The 22,308-nt window shown below is 38.1% G+C and overlaps 1 protein-coding gene across 2 annotated transcripts in view; it reads left to right on the top strand.

Moving 5' to 3' along the window:
* The window catches only part of LOC121873279 (G-protein coupled receptor Mth2-like), a 40,181-nt gene that overhangs the window by 5,092 nt on the left and 12,781 nt on the right, over positions 1-22,308 (top strand). The window contains exons 2-5 of one of the 2 annotated variants that reach the window (XM_042376728.1): positions 8,281-8,411; positions 10,176-11,675; positions 13,149-13,227; positions 20,074-20,237. In XM_042376728.1, coding sequence (XP_042232662.1) covers positions 10,238-11,675; positions 13,149-13,227; positions 20,074-20,237 — 1,681 coding nt within the window. In that variant the 5' untranslated portion in view covers positions 8,281-8,411; positions 10,176-10,237. The remainder of the gene's footprint in view (positions 1-8,280; positions 8,412-10,175; positions 11,676-13,148; positions 13,228-20,073; positions 20,238-22,308) is intronic. The other variant, XM_042376729.1, reaches the window with a different exon arrangement.

The following is a 22,308-nucleotide window of genomic DNA, read 5'->3' as shown; positions in this document are numbered from 1 at the left end:
CTAAAACAAAACTCAATTTCATCGGAGTTAAATACTGGTGGAACTGTTGGAAATACCCCGAAGATTGACCGTGTTGTTGATGAATATAAAGGTGAAAGTGACAACTATAATGATGAAAAGTGGGGCTGGGTACCGCCAGGCATCTCCTCCATTGTTCCCCCTGGCGTTGACCGTAGTCTACTCGGCCTATTTTTTTTTGCCACAACCTTAAAAAAATCAATTTGTCTTGAAAATGAAAATTTATTCCTATATGATACGACTCGAAAATTACACTAAAATCCACTTTAATAAGATTCTTATCTTGCACTATGATCACTAAGGATAAAATACTGCCACATGAATCTACCAAATACTACTACATTGAACATTCCTGCCAAAAATGCCACACATCTCCCAAATGCTACCACATTTACCTCACAAAGAGTGCCACGCACTCTCAAATACTACCCAATGCTTGGCTAATTATCAGATCGAAGACTACAGGTGAAAATTTTCTGACAGCAGTACGACACAAAACAACCTAACTTGATTCAACGAACTCTGGTTGTGTTGGTTTTTTGGTGTTCATCGTCTGCTGTCAGTCTCCCTCCCGACGGTAAACTTTGCTTTGGAATTGGGTATTATACTATTTTATTTATTTTTACTTTATCCTCCTCGCCACTTAGCTGTCCTCTTGTTCTCTGTTACACACTGTTAGGATTGGGGATGTACTGGTTACTTTACTTTTTACTTTTATCCTCTTCACCACTGATCGGCTCGTTAGCCGCTTGAGCGATCGGTCACGTCTCTTACTTTTCTTTTTCTTTTATCCTCTTCACCAAATGATCGACTCGTTAGCCACTTGGGCTATCGGTCACGTCTCTGTTACTTTTCCTTTTCTTTTATCCTCTTCACCAATTGATCGGTTCGTTAGCTGCTTGGGCGATCGGTCACTTCTCTGATACGCACTGTTGGCAAGTACTGGGCATGCACCGGCTCCTGAATGTACCTGAACCTGCTCCAGTGTTGGTCAAGTCTGGTCTTGAAAGAGCTCACACTCGGTGCCGTCACAACACTTCGAATATACCACCTAAATACTCGTATGTTCCAGTACTTGTGCCGCCATAACATTTTCTCTGACGTGACAGATAATTCCAAAGAAATTAGCTTTGGCAGTTTTCTATATTTGATGGCCAGCCGCTAACTTCAGTCTTCAGATATGTTACATTTGACTGCATGTTGCTCTGCGAGATACAGTTAAACTTATAATAAAATAAAATGCCCCTTGTCCTTCTGTAGTGTAAGCAAAACATTTATAGCCGTTTTAATATCTCCTGGTAAGTGAGGTGTCTGAGCGCTAGCACCGGTATGGTGGCCCTCATTTGGAGGTTCTCAACGTCTTGGTGTATTTTGGAGACCTAGCAGAGGTAACAAATCACTTGTAAAGCTTAAGGGGGAATTGCAGACCGTTATAGGATGAGTAAGTTCTTCGTATTAATTTTTTTTTACTAGTTGTAACAAGATTCACCTTCTCACAATGATCCAAAAACTTCGGTTCAGTTCGTTGGCAGTGTTGGGTAATAGTGATTTTATTTGATTATCTGTGGTAGAATGTTGTAGCATTTGGTAAATCGTCCTTCCTGATGTGTACTGTACAATTATAAAAAGTATTACTCCGTATCGTCTAACATCCGTTTCCTCCTTTACAACAAGGGTGTATGTCGTGTGGTCGAGAAGGGTCATTTTGCCCGAGTTACCTAACGTATATTGACGTTTTCTGTTGATTTACTTGAGGGTTAAGGTAATGGGGCCGTCCGGCCGTCTTGGGCAACCGTAAGTGGAGCGCTTCCCATTTGATAGTATTGGAGACAGCACACCTCGGACGGTCGTCTCCTTACATCAGATTTTTCCATTCATAATTGAATTGTTTTATATATATATATATATATATATATATATATATATATATATATATATATATATATATATATATATATACATACATACATATACATATATATATATATATATATATATATATACATATATATATATAGTTGTAAAAGTAGAGAACCACATGGGTATACTGACTAACTAGAGCTGAGTTTAACCTATCATCATTAAAGAGGTATCGGGATAAATATTTTTGAGCAATCTGTCTCACTGACAGGTAAATTTGTCGTGTTTTTTGTATTAATTGATATTTAGCCAATTTAACCAATGACAGCTGACAAAGCTATGAGATGCTTATTTCCAGTAGAGTCCTTATGCCAACATCGTCTGGTGTTCTTTGGGCCAGACGGTCATCTAACCAAGTACTGTACTAACCAGATCCAACGTTGCTTAACTTCGTTCTAATAATTATTTATTTTAAATATATGATGAGACAGAAAAATATATACACAAAAATTTCATCAAATTTACCCAAAATATCTTCTGCATGGGACAGAAAGCAATCAAAACACCTAGTTTACAAGATTACAATACGAAATTATAAATTATGCCTTGGCATAACAATATGTTTCTGGTTACACTGTAGCATACTGTATGTGGCCAGTTGTCAAATTATCTTTGTTTATCTATTTCTCTTTGAACGGGCTCACATACGTACGTACACTCGGAAACCATAATCTCTAGCCCGCCTGGGTCGGTGCTGGAGGTTAGTACAGCGTCCTTTCTGGACGAGGGCCCACTCTAACTATCACGAGGCAACACACGCACGAACACACACAGTCATAGTACAGCTGTATAGATGATATTATATATAAATATTGTATGTTGCCCCGTGAGAGTTACCGTGGGCCTCCATGTGCCCAGGTGGGATGGTCAAAGTATTACACTATAAGTGTGTCAAATGAGGAGTGACTCATCCACATGTAATTTAAGGTTTTTGAAATATGTAGTTAAATTAAACGCGATTTTTCATATAGTTATGCGAATGAAGGGAAAATAAAAGACATAGATGGGGTGTGGTGGAAGCACCGTGGTCTGGCACACACACACACAAGCGCTGTAAACGTTGTGTGGATTCACTGGGTGGTTTGGAAGTGTTTATTTCCCTTCATAATTTCGTAACTACAACCTATGGTAATTTTCTTCGTGTTCATATATAATGAAGATAATGCAGAGTATAAAATGCCATATACAATACTTATACATAATGTCATCTATACAGCCGTACTTTTTTTTTTTATTGGGCACTCCCCTACATACTTGTGTAAGGTGAAGCACAGAAGCGTTTACAGCGCCCAACAAGGAAGCATGCTAAGTTCATGCTTGCCTTTATGTCTCATGAGTTAAGGGCGTAGTTTTTATTTGCCATTCTTCTCGTAATTATTAATTTGTATTATGGCGCGAGCTGTTTTTAATGCCATCATCTGTTTGGCCTTGCCTGGATGGCGGATGATCTGGGTGATATCATCAGCATATGCAATGTATTCACCGTGAATTGGTGGCGGCATGTCTGAAGTGTAGATCGTGTAAAGAGTTGGGGATAAGTTACTTCCTTGTGGTACTCTACTATAAAGTCTGAAGCTTGGGCCTTTGTGATTGCCTATTATAATGTGTGCTTCTCTATGGTCTAAGAAATTACAAAGTAGAGAGGTGAAGTTGTTAGGGAGTTCTTGATTGGTTATTTTATATTTAAGTCCCAAGTGCCAGACCTATCGAACGCTTTTGCCACGTCCCTTAAAACTATGTTGCGCTGTTCTCTATTATGCATTGTGTTTGCTATACTTTCGTATATAAGGGCTATGGCTGTGTTTGTTCCTTTGTGTTTCCTATATCCGTGTTGTCTAGGGTTGTATTTGTATTCTAGTTCCAGGTGTGGTCTTAATCGGTGGTTAATTATTTTTTCTAAAATTTTTCCCGGAGTTTCTAATAGAGAGATTAGTCTGTAGTTTGCTACTGCTGTGGGGGCTTTTTCTGGTTTTGGTATCAGTCTGATAATTGCTGTCTTAAATCTCTTTGGGTAGTGGCCTGAAGCTATGGATGCATTGAATATATTTCTTAGTAGAAGTACCATGTTGTTTGGTAATTGCTGTAAAATGAGTTTATTTTACTGACTCCAGGAGCCTTGTTATTAAAACTGTTGATTGTTCTTACTATTTCGTCCACTGTGATTGGTTTGTTTAGTGGGGACATGTCATCCAGTGTATTCAGGTCGATCGTGGGGCTCGGTTGCCAGATGTGGGTTATTTGCGACATGTGGTTGGATATTTCCCTCTCTGTGATCATGTAAAAGTTTACGTTTTCTTCTTTGGTTATTTGAAAGATCTTACTCCAGAAAGATCTAAATTCCGGTTCTTGTTCGGTTGGATCTGTTAATTTGACTTGATTACTATTTACTATATAGTTAGACTCGTTGCTGGAGGTTCCCATTAAGTGCTTTATTTCCAGTTCGGTTTATGGTAGTTTCCTTCCGTTTCTGAAATCAGCTTCTGCCAGTTCCTGTTGTATGCTTCTTTTGAGATGTTTTTAGCTGTTCGTGTATTATGCTATATATCCTTCTGCGTCCTGGTGTCCATCCTTGTTGTGTGATTAGTTTAATTAGGTTGCTAAATTGTGTCTGTATGATTCTTGATTGGTGTGAGTATTGAGGGTGTGGTAATGTTCGGTGGGTGGTCTTGGGTATGTTGTGTTCCATGGCCTGGCTAACGTGCTCGTGCCATGTGTCCAGTGATCGGTCTATTGGAGAAGTGTGCCTGTTGTGTAATTGTATGGGTTGTGGGTTATTTAATTCTTGTTTGAAGTTTTCCCAGTTAGCCCGGTTATAGTTGAATCTTAGCCAGACCGGGATCTGTATTGGGGCTGTGGAGAGTGTGGCTATGATAGGGATCACTTGTGGATATTGGGCCGGGTTCGAGTAGTATGTTTAGGTGGTGGTGTTGATTTGTTAACACGGTATCTGGGTATTCTGTGTGACCTGCTCTAATGTACGTGGGGAATTCCGGTCCGAGGTGTACCACGTTGCCGTGGCTCACTAGTGTGTTCAGGACCTGGCCTACTGCGTTGTTGGTATGGTGTCCTAGTATGCGGTGTCTAGCGTTGAGATCGCCCAGAAAGTATGCTGGTATATTCCTCCTCATCAATCTGAGCATGTCTGCTATTGGAAAGATTTTTATTTTTATTTTTTTTATTATGCTATTGGAAAGATTTGTCGTCTTGGAGGGAGGTAGCAGGTGCCGATTATGATTGGACCCGTGGTGCTGTTAATTTCAATTGCCAGAAAGTTTTCTTGAAATGTATCATGAATTTTATGTTTTATACTTCTTTTAATTGCTATGGCTATTCCATCTTGTAACGGATTTTGGCTGGGTTTTTTGTATACTGTGTAATTGAATATCTTGATTTTATTTGAATTACCCTTGCTGTGAGAATTTAATAATATGACGTCTGGGTCCAGGGTACGATATATGTTGCACATTTCGTGAGCTCTTGGTGTGGTCATGGTCAGCACATTATGTTGAATTATTTTAAGTCTGTTGATTATGAATGATGATGTCTCGAGCTTGTTTGCGGCATTTTAGATGATCGATGTTCTCCTGAAGACCTCCTCTCCGTGTGCAGGCCGAGGCGAACTTTTCTGTATTTGGATTGCTCCACCTTTTCTATTCTATTATATTTGGTCAGGATTCTTCCTCTCTTTATTAATGTTTCTATATGGTGATCTTCCAGATTCGTATCTGTATATGTATATTTTACTTTTCCTTCCCTTATCTCTGTCAGTAGTCTCTCGGTTGAGAGTATTTGGGGGGCTGAGCACGTGTAAAACCTAATACCGGTTGCCTCCCCGAGGTCCTGATTCTCAGTCATTTTTCTTGGTGACGGTGATGGTGCCAAGATTCCCATCTTGTTCTTTTTAGGGGTGCTATATGTGATCGCTTGTTCAGGTTGTATAACAGGTTCATGTTATAAAATGGGTTCCTGCTCATCTTCGTCTTCTTCCATCCCCTCTTCAATACTTTCTGGTTGGGGTTGTCGGAAGTGGCTTGTGATTGGGTGACATGCGCCTGACTGGTGGTTTCCGCCGGTTTGTAGATGAGGTTGAAGATTTCTGAGGTGGGAACGTCGTTGGGGAATTCCATGTCTGGGAGGTTATTTGCCGCGAACATTTCCTTTACCCTTTTAGCAAAACATCCTGGTTTGGCTATATTCAAGAGGTGGGCGTGTATTATTGCCGCCATGATTTTAACCGACAGTTGACTTCCCAGGTTGAGCACTACAGGTTGTTGGGCTGGGGATTGTGAGGCTACCTTTTCAAGGACTTTAGTTGTTTCCTTTGTTAATTTGGCTACAGGTGAGTAGGTCCTGTTTTGCTTTTCCTGTGCCCTTTCCTTTTCAATTTCCCTCCTTTCTTTTACGATCTCTTTTCTTACTGGACAGCGTGCTGCCACAGTTCCGCAGCCAGGCCTACTCGTATTTATACTAATACGGCTGCTCAGGATCAGAGACACGAGGTGTGAACTGTGCGGGCCAATCACCGAAGATAGCAGGGGAGGCGAAGACAAACCCCAAAGGATTCTACCAAATGTATCAAACTAAAACACGAGATAAGATTGGACCAATACGTTCAGATACCGGCAAGCTAACTGATAACGAAGGAGAAATGAGCAATAATCTGAATAAATATTTTTCAACAGTTTTCACCACAGAAAATTTAAACATGATACCCGAGGCACCTACTCTATTCAGAGATAGTGAATAAAACAAATTAAGCGAGATAGTAGTGACTAGTAACGATGTTAATAAGCAAATAGACAAACTAAAGCCTAATAAGTCACCTGGTCCCGATGAGATATTTGCCAGAGTATTAAAGGAATGTAAGGAAGAGCTTAGTATGCCCTTAGCAAAGTTGTTTAACATGTCCTTAAAAACAGGTGTAGTACCAGAATCCTGGAAGATAGCGAATGTAATACCGATTTTCAAGAAGGGGGATAGATCACTATCCTCTAACTACCGTTCAATCAGTCTAACATCAATAGTAGGCAAATTTCTGGAAGCAATCATTTCAAACTCTATTCGAAATCACCTGGAGAAGCACCAATTAATCAATGATTCCCAACATGGCTTCACAAGCGGGCGTTCACGTCTAACTAATCTATTAACATTCTTTTCATCAGTTTTCGAATCAGTGGACGAGGGGCACAATTATGATGTGGTATATCTTCGACAGGGTTCCCCACGAAGGACTAATTAGAAAGGTAGAAGCACATGGCATCAAAGGTAATATCCTTAAATAGATTAGGGCGTGGTTACAGGACAGGAAACAGCGAGTTAGCATTAACGGCACTAAATCCCATTGGAGTAACGTCACTAGTGGAGTTCCCCAAGGCTCAGTACTTGGACCATTATTATTTATTATATACGTAAACGACATAGATATCGGCATAGTCAGCAACATAAGTAAATTTGCTAATGACACTAAAATAGGACGTGTAATTAAATCTGACGAGGACTCCGCAAAACTACAGGAAGATCTAAAAAAAATTTTTGAATGGTCTGAAAAATGGCAGATGAAATTCAACGTGGACAAATGTAAAGTACTCAGTATAGGAGATGTAAACAGGGAAACCAGTTACCAGATGAACAACGATGCCATTGATTGAGAAATCCGACTGCGAGAGAGATTTAGGAGTAATGATAAGTAGGAACCTGAAGCCAAGTATACAATGTGTTTTTGCTCGTAACAAGGCTAATAAAGTACTTGGGTTCATACAAAGGAGTGTTAGTTACAAGACTAGCGAGGTCATCTTACGATTATATCTTGCGCTAGTGAGACCTCACCTGGATTACGCAGTTCAGTTCTGGTCACCGTATTACAGAATGGATATAGAATCATTGGAAAGAATTCAGAGGAGAATGACAAGACTAATCCCGGGCATTAGGAACCTTGAGTATAGAGACAGGTTAAAGCATCTTAATTTGCACTCCCTCGAGAGACGTAGAGCGAGGGTCGACTTGATAGAGGTGTATAAATGGAAGTCAGGGCTAAACAAAGGGGACATTACAAAGGTACTTAAACTATCCAACCAGGAGCGAACTCGTAACATTGGTTTTAAATTAGACAAATTTAGATTTAGGCGCAAAATAGGTAAACATTGGTTTGGAAACAGAGTAGTGGATGAATGGAACAAGTTACCAAATATCATCATTAACTCGAATATGCTGGATAGCTTCAAACATAGGTTGGATGCTTATATGAGCAATAGGGGTTGGGTATAAACAGGACTGCCCAATATGGGTCAATAGGCCCGCTGCAGTTTCCTCCATTCTTATGTGCTTATGTTTATCACCGTGCAGCACGCGAGAGAGGACTGGTACGCTGATCCTGGCTGGGAAGTGGAAGGTCAAGACTCGGTCACCGATAGTACTCCTCCATTCGCGCCTGAGACCTAGTCCGTCGACGTTACTGGCTGTAAGCTGATTGGCTGGTAAGCGAAAGGCAGGTGATTAGTCGGCAGTTGTAGGGGAGAGTATCCACTACAATGTCAATGGATTTTGTTAAAATTCCAGACAAATTTACTCTTTTATATGCTGATGGAGGCAACTGAATTACAAAGACTGAGAGAGAGCTTATGTATACAGGGTGACCTTACAAAATATGAGGTCAGGTCAAAAAAATTGACATCCACTAATCTACACACCAACCACCACAGCAAACATAAGACGAGCTTATAAGAACAGGTGACATAACTAGTCTGTCAAGTCAGGTAAAAAATATGAGATCCACTTATCATCTATCCTAAATCTACCTCAAATGCTTTCAAAGCATTTTTAACCTTGGGGGCGAAAATGTAATAATAATTATTATAATAATAATTATTCATAGTAAATAACAATTTTAATAAAAAATACACAAAAAATAAAATAATAATGATAATAATAATAATGAAAATAATACTACTGTAATAATAAAATAGTAATAATAATAATAATAAAGAAATACAAGAATGAAAAAAGATCAAAAGTGAGAAACACGACCTAGACCAATGAATTATTATTATTATTACTATTATTATAATTATTATTATTATTATTATTATTATTATTATTATTATTATTATTATTATTATTATTATTATTATTATTATTATTATTATTATTATTATTATATTTTAGCCCTGTATGGGAAGGGTAAAATAAAAGGCTTAATAGATTTTTGTAGTAATCAGATGAAAGGTCAAGGTCACAGATTTAGTCAAGTTTACAAATCAGATACAGTAGATACTTATCTACCCAATAATTATTACACTGATAGCTCTAATTACCTCTCTAATCTGAAACTTGAGGTTGTCATAAATTGTTTATTTCATCTGGGATTTAAAAAATAAATTTTTAAATGTTTCCAAGATAACATTATTACTTTTATCCTTTTCACCACTGATCAGCTTGGGCGATCGGTTATATCTCTGTTACGCACTGTTGGCAAGTACTGGGCATGCACTACCTCTTGAAAATATCTGAACCTGCTTCAGTGTTGATCACGTTTGGTCTTGAAAGAGCTCACATTCAGTGCCGTCACAACTCTCTCTGGCAGGTTATTCTAAGAATTCACAATTCTCTCTCCCCAAAAAGTTTGCCTCCACAGTTTTCTGGACTTGAGGCTTTTTCAACCTTGAGTTGTGACCCCTTGTGGGGCAAGCAACCGCCAGCTCCAGGTATGGACACTCAACTGAGTAGTGCCCTTTGAGATGTTTATACACCTCAGTTAGGTCCCCCCATGCCCGTCTGTCATATAATCTAGGCAAATGCAGGTGCTTTAATCTCTCTGGATAACTGGGGTGCCAAAGTTCAGGCACCAGTCTGGTGGCCTTTCTTTGGACATTTTCAATCAACTGACAGTCTCTACCATATTTCGGAGACCAGACGTAGTGACAGTACTCCAGGCGAGGAAGTACCTCACTCCTGAAGTTAATTTTATTTATTTTTATGATTCTTACATAAAAAAAACAATCACATCACTATCATAATCGAATTTCATTTAAGTCTGTTGTTTATTTTGATCAAAATTCTTACATGAAATGCAGCAGCACGTAGTTCTTATCATTACCATAATACAAGTACTGTACTGTATGAGCAACAAAAAATTTTAAATTCATTTTCAGAAGGACTTATTAATGATGTTACAATGCTTGACCTTATATAATTTCCTTTTATTTATTTTGGCAATGAGTTGAATATTTTTTTCTTTTCAGATGTGTCTCATCAGCAGAATATTTGCCAGACACTTGATGTTCCCATCTTACCAGATTTTACAATGAACCTGAGATACTGTACTTGGAAGAGGCTTGAGGTGGTGACGACAGTAATCCTCGTCACAGTATGGGGAGTCTCCTCTAATTTTACCCAGTCACTTACTGACTCACAGGTGACAGAGTCACTTCTGACAAATTTCACACTTAAGAAATGTCAATGTGAAGTTGATCATGTGCTGGATGAGTCTACCTGTATAAAAAGGAAGACAGTTGTAATTTTGTGGGACACCATAAATAATGAACCATTAATTTTTAACACCAGTATGTTTGAGAACATAGTGGTGGCAGAGCCACAGTGTTCTGGTAGTCTGATACGTGTTGTTCTCAATGATAGTACCTTCAGATTTTTTTTTCTGCCATCTGGAGAACTTCAGTGGGAAGGTGAACAATCCTTCCAGGATTACTGTATTGAAAACTATTTGCATGATGGCCATATGGGCTGGGAAGCTCACGTGTGTTTGCCTGCTCCTCCAGTGCCTCGATGCTGCCCTCCAGGATATGCTTTGGCTCATGACGACTCCTGTGTTGCCTACAGTGGCAACTTTGCACCACCCATAGACTTTAATAACATGCCTGTGCAATGGGCAGCTGCTGAGGGGGATGTTCAAAATGTTACCTGTCATGGAATATCAGTTGTTCGCCATCTTAACTTGAACACTCGAGAGGGAATTCTTGCCTATAACTCAGAGAGGGCAATATTAGAATGGAAGTCATCGACAAAACCCACAACTTATAATAGGGAATATGAGTACTGTGTGGGCATGAATATTGACATTAATGTTCAACAATATGTAGCTAAATTCTGCTATCTGGACCCGTCTCTGGAACACCAGGTTAAGTGCAACAACAGCAATTGTGTACGGAAATGTTGTCCACAAGGTCAGCTGCTTTTGGGTATGACGTGTGTTAATTCCTACTCAGAGGAAGAGATTTGGCAGCTACCAATCTCTGCTAGTCAAAATAACACTTTAGTTTTGGCACCTGCTGAAAATTGGACAGTAGTTGCTGGATTTCCATTTTGTGAAAGTTTCTTTGATTTAGAATCTGATGTGAAAAGTTACGATGAGTTCTACTTATTGCCAAATGGTTCACTTCATATTCCTCATTTTGAAGATAGCTACCCACCAACTAACTACTGCCTTGATCTTTACCTGGAACCAGGTCCGAATTATACTCTAGTCAATCAGGTCATTTTGTGTGCTCCTGGAGAGATGGAACCTCCCTGTCATTGGAAGAACATTCTTATTGGAGTGTTGCTTGGAATTTCTTGCTTGTTTTTGGTGGCTACCCTTGGTGTGTACCTAGGTGTGGCAGAGATAAGGGATCGCACCTATGGTCGATGCCTTATATCAATGGTTACTGCCATGTTGGCCTCATACCTCACCCTCATTATCAATAATCAAGTTCAGGCATCCTCCGACGCTGAGTGCATCACTATGGGTAAGATATACATCACTCCTTGATGCTTAATAAAAGTCATTCTTACATATTTTAAATGGTAATACATAAACAATTTAGATTTAGGTTGGATAATTTCTTGAGTAGAACCCTTGGGTGAGTAGTAATACAGGTACCCCTGTACTTTGTATCTGGTATTAAAGTTTAGAACTTCATATACAGGATAGAACAGTACAATACAAGTTCTGTACATAGTAGTATTGGTATTATTGCAGTTTCACTCCCAATTGAGTTACAGCAATTTTGAGTTCACCAGAAGTTGTATCATGTCAATTGCAACAACTTTTTTCTTATACCACTATCGTCGCAAATGGATAATAACCGAGATGGTGAATTCATGTAAAATATCACGCAGCCATCAGAGTTGATGTTATCTTAATAAAATTTCTGAGATTGTAACTATGAGAGACATTTAGCAGTTTTCCCAAGAGTTAAAATGATATCTGGTGGGCCTCAAAGGACAAATCACAGAGCTTTGTAGCTTAGTTTAGGTGAGGCTTTGGTTAGGTTTGGTTGGGTTGGGTTAGATTAGCTTAGATTAGCTTCCTATTAGTTTCCTTTTTTGCTCTCCCCAACCCATAAACCCCGAATTCTCACTGGTCCCCCAAGATTGTTGGAGGGGAGAGGAGGGTTACTAAAAAATGGCTCATTTCCGACAGAAATGAAGGTCAAATTCGAATGAATCACACCAAATACCATGGAAAAACCTAGATTTCTGGCCAGAAATCAGTTGGTAGTGTTACTGCAATTTTAAGTACTGTTCATGATTTCACAGCTGGCAGACCATTCCATAGGTCTACTACCCTCTGTGTGAAGAATTATTTCCTTATGTTCGTTCCGCATGATAACTTGGCTGACAGTCTTTCTTGAATACAGTAATTAATAGAACATACAAGATCCAGAATTATCTTAGTTCCTCTTTTTGTTGCACCTTTTCTAGGGGTGTTAGGGCTTTCTAAAAGTAGGATTCCAAGCCTGTATGCTGCAATCTTAAGAAATTGTTCCTTCATCAGCCATTGAGATGGACCAGCTGATGTATTACAACATGTTGTACTACATCAGCCATTGAGATGGACCAGCTGATGTATTACAACATGTTGTACTAAAAATATTGTCATGCATTATACAATTTCTCTGTGAAGATGAAATAATTGGTTAAATTGTGTTACCAAACACTTTTTTAAGCATTATGATTATAGCTCTTAATGCACTTTTTTATCATAAGGTCTAATTTAAACACCCAATTACAACCGTCATTTGCGAGTGTACAGTATACCTGCTGTTCATATTTAGATGGGAGGAAATCGGTTAACCCCCCTTCTCCCTCACCCTCTGTCTCTAGTAACTTCTCAGACACTAGAATTATGATCAGTTTTATTTATATTCAATAAATGATAAGAACTATGAAAGTGAATTTTTTGTATTTCAAATGATCTGGTTCATTTTTCTCCTCAGCATTTATCGGTCATGTGAGCACTCTAGCAACTTTCTTCTGGCTTAACGTTATGTGTTACGACATGTGGTCAACACTCCGGTAAGTCTCAGAGCCTTTGTTATTGGGGTAGTGGTGATTAACATATTTTCTTATGTACTGTATTAGGTCATGAAATCACATTAATTTTCATGGACCCCTCTCAGAGATGTCATATTGTTCACCATATTACAGGCTGTATTCTGAGCATAGTCAGGTAGATAGTTGAACTGTAATGTTTAGTACAGTACAGGTAATCTGAAACATGTTTTTTGATACTTGTAAATCACAACAATATTAATCATGGCTTCAAAAGTAGTATTTTTTTTTTTTAATGGTAAGTAAGGATTCACTGAAGCATCTACAAGGTCTGCCTCTTGTCCTAAAGGTAGCTGGTTCTTGTCCAGGGCAACTGAAGTCCACACAGTTAGAAATTGTTTCTAAGATTTTAATGAAGTGAAGTCCCTTTAATATATTGTTGACTACATTGCCTCCTTATGTATCATTGGCTTAGTACACATTGTCTTATATCAACAATACCCCTGATGGGCAGCCAGGCCTGAGGGATCCACTCACTTTTTTCATCTTAAAAACCAAGTGGCATTAATTGATGAATGGGCTGCTCTTACTTACCCAGACTGTTAATTATGGTATCCTGTGAGGAACAGATGTAAATGTACTTGCTTTACAGCAGCAAAAGGACCACAACTATATACAGTACCTGTACAAGTAAACCTTGAGATACGATATCCTGAGATGCGATATTCCACTTTAACGATGGTTATAAATTAAAACCATCTCGTTATATACGATCAAAACAACTTGCTTTAACAATATCCATTGATTAATTAGCCAACGATATGCATTGGTTGGATTTTTTTTTTATGTAGTGCAAAATATGGATTGTATATACAGTAGAACGTTGATATAACACAAGATACGTTCCATGAGAGGTCGCTGTAAACCGAATTTGCACTAAATCGAAGTGTTCTTTCAATGGAATAATTTAGTTTGGTACTTGAGAGAAACACAAACTACGAAAAAGACTGAGAGTCTACCCAGATGCACCTCAGCCCATCTCCTAGAATAAACAAAACATTGTTTTTTGTAGTATAGGTTGACAACCCTTTATCCGAAATTCCGAAAACCGAAAAGCTCTGAAAACCGAAAGTTTTTTTTTTTTTTTTTAAGAGGGATTAGCCCATCGGGGCCTGGGGGCAAAAAGGTAATAGTAATAATAATTATAATAATAATTATTCATAGTCAATAAAAAATTTAATACAAAATACACCCAAATAAAATAATAATGATAACAATAATAATAATAATAATAATAAAATTAATAATAAAAACAATAATACTGTAATAATAAAATAATAATAATTAAGAAATACAAGAATGAAAAAAGATAAAAAGTGAGAAACATGACCTAGACCTAAGAATTATTATTATTATTATTATTATTATTATTATTATTATTATTATTATTATTATTATTATTATTATTATTATTATTATTATTATTATTATTATTATTATTATTATTATTATTATTATTACAGGTTGTACCTCTCTAGTCCGGCATTCTGTGGTCCGGAAACTCCCGTGGTCCTGAACGATTTTAGTTTGTCCAATAGGTATATACTGCCAGATTCTGGGGTCACTAAGTCTAAGGGGATAACTTAACTCTAATCTTAATTTCTAAGGGTCGCTGCCACCAGACCCCCTCTGGACAGCATGTAGCTCGTTAGGTAGCGGGCAGAGTGGACTAGGCATTGGGTTAGGTTTTCCATTGACCAGATCGATAAGGGTAAAGAAGGGTGAAACCATAACATGTCTTAATTGATTTATTCCTGACAAAACATACTGGTAAAAAACACATACAACCACACTGTGGACCATAATTCCAAGGCCTGTCCCAGGGTATAGCGCTGGCGCCTCTAACAACTGCTGTTGTGGTCGGTTACACTCCGACCCGAGGTGGGTTTGGGGTCCTCGGCCCACGAGGTAGAGTAGAGCCGATTAATCATGCCGAATCAGCGCCATCACTCCTATATTGACCACTGCTGGGTATCCACCGGCTCCGAGCGACCGGTGGGTTTCAATTAAGCCCACCCTCGACCTGGAGACAAACGGGGCAGCATCAGGGGACTGAGAAACATGACAACACCAACAAACTCTCTTGTCTAGACGACAGACGTATTTACGTTATATTACTTCTACACTGGGTGAATGACAATTCAACTGTTAAATCATGAACACTGGTGAACACTGATATTCACTACAATTGACTGAATTAACTGAATGGCTAGGGAACACGGAACATACCTGGAGACAAACGGGGCAGCGTCAGGGGACGCGCTCCCTGGCCATCTTGAGTTTATATACCCCTGAGTTGCCAGTGATCGCTACTCACGCAATGACAATAATCACAAACAAACTAACTGTTACTCATTCAAAGATGACCCTCAGTTGACAAAGGTCTGGCGAATTACTAAAGTTGATTTAAACAGACTAATTCAAGGTTGCGTTTGCCAGTAGAGAGTGCAATAAACGCAGTGACAACTGTGTTCGAAGGCGGGGCTTTCTGAGAGTGATCCTGAGGGTAAAACCGATGGGAAATACACGTCTCTCCTGAGATTCTACAAGCGCGGTGGATTTGAATATTATGTAGCGTAATATGAATTAAAACGGGTTTTTAGGAATGACAATGAGGTGCGCAGTACAGGTAGATAGGCAGCTTTTTTTTCTTTTCTTTTTTTCCTTATCTGAATTATTATTATTATTACAGGAGTATTAAATTTTTGCCTCTCAGGCCCCAATGTGGGTCAGTAACCTATGCCCGGGTGGGCTAATCCCCTTAAAAAAAAAAAAAAAACCGCGGGAAATTAAGGTTTGTTTACATCCGGCAGTTCGGCTGCGCTCTCTCTCTCTCTCTCTCTCTCTCTGCTTGTCTATACAGAGTACAACATTTAACCCTTCAATATATATGAGGAGTAAATAAGTGTTGCTTTCATATTCTTATGTAGAGTAATGACGATATATTTTCACATGTGCGCACTTACATACGAGCAGTCTCACTTTTTTTTTACCATTAATGGTTAGCTACTTATATTGTTCCATTTATTAACATTAAATAACATTACAGGTACTTCAAGCAACCATATTCATTTTTTACATTAATTTTATTACAGCTAAACTCAGGGTCTTATTTTCTTCAGTTTTATATGTAGAACCAATCAGTCACTGGTTTCGTAAGCTTTAACATAAACAATGCCGGCAGCCGTCTCGTCTCCTCTAATATTCCACGTATTATTAATAAATTGTATTGTTAATTTTGCACACACGTACATTAATTCAATAAAAACAAATTCAGAAACATTAATTAAAATATATATGAACAGTAAATAAGTGTTGCTTTCATATTCTTATGTAAAGTAATGACGATATGTTTTCACGTGTGCGCATGCGCACTTACATATGCGATCTCTCTTTTTCTTTACCATTATCGTTAGCTACTTCTATTGTTCCATTTATTAACATTAAATAACATTACTTAAAACAACCATATTAATTTTACTACAGCTACAACCAAGGTCTTATTTTCTTAAGTTTTATATGTAGAACCAGTCAGTCACTGGTTTTGTAATCAACGAAAACAATGCTGTGTCATTTCCTCATGTGTTTTAATTTTCTACGTATTATTAATGAATTGTATTGCTCATTTTGCACACATAAACATTAATTCAATAAAAAAGACATTCAGTAATAACAATAATGAATCTTTTGTACATAAGAGAAATGACGCTGTTTACACGATTATGCACGTCGTCTGCACGTTGGCGGGCCGTTCAAACCCGTCGAAATTCAAGTTTCCGCCGTCAAAATTTTTATTTATTTATTTTTTTGTGTGTTCCAATAAAATACGTTAAGAATTAAAAATTCGCGAAATTTGAGAAGCTACTATACGACATTTAACCCTTCAATATGTCTTCAAAGAGAACATGACGCAGAGAAAGTGGTGCTAGTGCTTCCAGGCATAAGCACAAGTCACTATCTATCCAGGAAAAGGGTGAATTTCCATGGTCTGGCAATTTCCATGGTCCGGCACCGGTCAGGTCCCGAGGTTGCCGGACTAGAGAGGTACAACCTGTATTATATTTTCGCCCCCCAGGCCCAAATGTGGGTCAGTGACTTGTGCCCAGGTAGGCTAATACACACATAAAAAATAAAAACTACCCATTCTGTAAACCGAAAAATTCCGAATTCCGAAATGCGTCTGGCCCCAAGGATTTCGGATAAGGGATTGTCAACCTGTATTATGTTAAAACAAACACTCATAAATCAACACAGCTAAAATTATGGGACGTGAAATGGTCTGTTTACTAGCGATCAGCTGATGGGAAGATGGGGGGGAGGGATGTGTGGTGATATGTTTGACAGTTGATGCCAAGGTCTAGTTATTATTTATTTATCTGTCCTTAAGAGTGACTTTAAATTTTTCTCTTATAAAGTGCCACTAAACTGACCTGGGAGAATACTGTATAATTAACATTGCTAGAATTCTTATAAGATAGTAATCAGTTTGAATAAATACATGCTATAGTTCACATTTGACATACAAATTTTAGTTACCGTATACGTAATTAATTTTATTACAAAGGGCTAAAATTTTTATCTCCTGTGCAAAATATATAACGTTTCTATTCAAATTATTCGCTGTCTTGCAAGGATTCTAGCAATGCAAATTATATTCTCCTAACTTTAGACTGTGATATTATGTAAGTTAAAAACTTTAAGCCTATAACCACCCCACCTTGGCTGGGAAGATGGAGAGGGGGGGGTGACAGTGACACGTTTGACAGTTGGGGCCGAAGGTCTAGTGAAGTATTTATTAGTTTATTTATGTCCTTTAGATTGAGTTTTTGTTTTTTGTTTATAAAATGTCATAGAAGTGACCGGGGAGGATATAATTTACAGTGCTGGATTTCTTATAAGATAGTGATGAATTTGAATACCTGTACTTGTATAATCATGCTATAGTTCGCATCAGACATAAAAATTTTAGTTCTAATTACACATGGCTAAAATTTTTATCTTTTGTGCAAAATATATGACATTTATATTCAATTATTCGCTGTCTTGCAAGGATTCCAGCAATGCAAATTATATTCTCCTCACTTTAGTGTGTGATATTATATACTGTAAGATAAAAACTTAAGCCTACTGTATAACCACCAAACCCTGGTTGGGAGGGGGGAAGGGAGGTAGGAAGGGGAGGTGACAGTGACATGTTTGACAGTTGGCACCGAAGGTCTAGTGAAGTATTTATTAGTTTATTTATGTCCTTTAGATTGAGTTTTTGTTTTTTGTTTATAAAATGTCACTGAAGTGACCACGGAGAATATAATTTACATTGCTGGAATCCTTGCAAGAAACTGATTAATTTGAGTACATACAGTAAAATGTCGATTTAAAGCGATTCAATTTAAGATTATTGATTTAAAGCGACACCCACAATTAAGGACAAAGTTTTAATTTAAAGCGAATGTTTCCTATTTTGCGCGAGTCAATCTGGCACATCATATCTGGCGCATCATATTTTAAAATTTGTGACTAATGTTTCTCTGGACACGCTACACTGTCCTAAGGGCAAAGCTGTACTGTATATGTACTCAAAATAATGTACTAAATGATTACTAAAATTTTTGTCTTGTGCAAACTATAGCATGATTATATTCAAATTATTCACTATCTTATAAGAATTCCAGCAATGCAAATTATATTTTTCTATGTCAAATCAGTGATATTTTGTAAGGAAACAATATTTAACCCTATGCATGATGCATTTCTATCAACACTTGTAAGCCTACCCATGCACCGCCACACAGCCAACCTGTGCACTATAGCCCTGTGTTTGGTTTTTTTGTTGAGCGTAAACCCACCATCTCATGGCTCCATGATTATCGGCCAGCATCATATATTGTACTTATCATCGATGTATTTTTTTCCCTATATAGTGAGAGGGCAGCGCTAACATTTAGATTGAACTGTGTTATGGTGACTGTGAAGTGATATTTTCTGTGTTTTTGTGACTGTAAGGTGCATTGTCTCGGTTCTTTTGAAAATGTTACAAGTGTCTGCTGCTATTATTGTTTTTGTTATCATCATTTACTCTGTTTTTGTAATGAGTGCTTTTGCTCTGTTTTTGTGGCTGTGGAGTGAGCAGCGTAACTTTGAAAATGTCCGGGAAGGCCAAGGGATCCAAGATAACCATGTCTGAGGTGAAGCTTGACATTGTTAAGCAGCATTAGATTCTTCAGAGGTTGTGGTGGAGTCAGAGTTATGTCTCCACTCCACCTCCAATAGTCCCCTTCCCCTTAGGCTTATTCTTCAGGATGTGGTGGATGTTGTTTAATTGTTTTGTACTGATAGTAGTATTGTTGGAATTGTTTTGTTGGTGATATATGTATGTTTGGGGACTGACTGGGAATGTATCCCATTGAACCTCATGTTATAATACTCCCTATTTACGATAATTCACCTAGTGATGGTTTTTTCATGAATCTAACCCCATCGTATCGCGAGGTTTACCTGTAATTCTATACCTATCAGTTGTTGTAAAGTGGAAGCTAGACATTTGTGTCCACGTTCAAAAAATACCGGTACCTGTTTTTACATATTTATATGTGTATACTGTAGTCTTTAATTGACATAATTCAGTGAATATTTGTTAAAAGGACCAAATATAATGTATTTTTTTTTTACGGTTCGTTTTAACTGATAATTCTGCAGGTCCAGCTACTTTGGGAAGACTCATCCAAAGTTTATATTTTGATCGTGTATATAATACCATTATGCAGATTCAGCATAACCCATATCATATACTAAAGTCTGGACCATTTGCAGATCATCCCAGCAGAAACATCACAGCAAGAAAGTATTCCTACTGTACAGCATATATGCTTGGGGTGGTCCCCTGGTGGTGGGTGTGGTGGCACTGGTCATTGATAGCCTACAATTAAAAAATGCCATCCGACCTCATTATACAGATGGCACCTGTTGGTTCTATGGTGAGTTTGAGCCAAACCGTTGTAAGTAAATGAAGGGATGGCTTTTATTTCTTTGAAAACTTTATAATATATACAGTATATATATAAGTCGACCCTCGTTAATTCGGACCCCTTTAATCCGGATTTCGGATAAATCGGATGAAATCTGTACTGTCAGTATCAAATTTCTGGTTCTGGGATTGTCCCAGTTGCAATTGGGGTTGCAATTTCAAATTCTGTGTCACTTCTAAGGAATAACAAAGTCTCTGGTGCACTCTAAGATTAATTGAAAACGGACGACTCAGGCGTCCTGAAGTGAGAGAAAACGGACTCCTATAACGGGGCACTCAAATAAAGAGACATGGCTACGTGTTTTGTGGACTACCCATTGTACAGTATTGATCGTCTAATTTTCATCACTTTGTAATAAACCTAGTCATGCCTATGTGTTTCTGATAATTACCATAACATTATATATTTATATATTTAGCGGTTGTACAAACGCAAAGCCTCACACATGCCACTCAGACTGACAGAATTGACAAGTTTTACCAACCATAAAGACAGTTGAAGCTTTAAACATCACTCACAATGGATCTTGAATATTCCAACTGTAATCAGACATACCTAAGTTGCCTCAACAATTGCAACCCCAGTTGCAATATCAAATTCTGTCACTACTAAGGAATAACAAAGTCACTGATGCACTCTAAGATTAAGAGAAAACGGACGACTCAGGCGTCCTGAAGTGAGAGAAAACGGACTCCTATGACGGGGCACTCAAATAAACATACACATAGCTGTATAATGCAATATTAACCCCTAAATCGGTTAATTCGGACAATCTGCTAAAACGGACACCCTTCCCCCCCTATTAGTCCGTTTTAACGAGGGTCGACTGTATATATATATATATACATATATATATAAGCATGCAGGAAGGTAGGGTGATCCAGCACCTGACAAATTCTCGTCTTCTTTTTCCTCTCAAAATATTAGTTTGTCCACCAGGCAAGTGCCAGGCACATGGACTTGAAAAATCATTTGGCTGGACTGCCGGGCGCTGCTAATTTGCACAGCCTGATACAGTATGTGTTTTATTATGAAGCTGGATATGGGAGGTTAAGCTTGAGGACCCTACTGGTGCCTAACCATTGACCCATGCCTACCTGCTGCCTGACCCGAAGTTCTGTGCCTTGGGTCATGGATCCTGAATTTTCATTGTATGGTCTATTGTTTGAGCTCATGGTTATGTGTTCCAGAGTTCCATATCTTTAAGGAAGGAGGGTAGAACATTCCTGGACTGTATGGGGGTGTGGAGGTGGTGGGCGCTGGTCGGTGGAACTGGTTGTGGTTGATAACTAATTGTATAACTCTGGCTTAGAATACTGTATAATGTAAGTTTATGATATATATGTACCTATGTATGTTGTAGTTTATGGTGTTTGTTAATGGTTGATGGTGTTTATTGTAGATGGCACATTTAAACATGATCTTTGCTACTTTTCTCCTGTATTAATATACTGTACTGTAAATGCATTAGTAATGCTGAATAGGGAAGGAGCAATATGGTAAACATGTTAATGAATATAAAGTAATGATAACTTTTTATAACAAGACCTTTAACTTGATTAGTGTTTGGGGTCAGTTACTGCCCAGTTCTTGGTAAGGTGTCTGGCTCAGGAACAAAAGTATGTAACAGTGAAGTAACATGAAAATATTCAATAGAATTTTTACTCTACCATGTAGATGCTGTATTTCAGAAAAACTTCTCCCAGAGCTGTTTCAAATGGCCATTTCACAAGTGCGAATGAGTATGTACACTTGTATGTGTAATACACATTTGTACATTTTCACAGTATTTGAACACACTTATTAAACCACTGTGTTGTATACTCACTGTTAATTTTACATACTACACTCAAGTATACAATACAGTACACTTAAATTTATGTTTAAACTGTCTTATATATTGTAGCAGTTTGTGAACACACAGTGGAGCACAACAGAGGTGTTGTTTATGGCATGGGCCATGTGTTTAAACTGAGACACTGGTGCGGCCTCTCGGACTTTCCCTCTGGTTAATAGAGTG

The sequence above is a fragment of the Homarus americanus genome, unplaced genomic scaffold (assembly GCF_018991925.1).
Source record: "Homarus americanus isolate GMGI-L3 unplaced genomic scaffold, GMGI_Hamer_2.0 scaffold32929, whole genome shotgun sequence".
Taxonomy (NCBI): domain Eukaryota; kingdom Metazoa; phylum Arthropoda; class Malacostraca; order Decapoda; family Nephropidae; genus Homarus; species Homarus americanus.
This window is presented reverse-complemented; position numbering and strand designations above follow the sequence as displayed.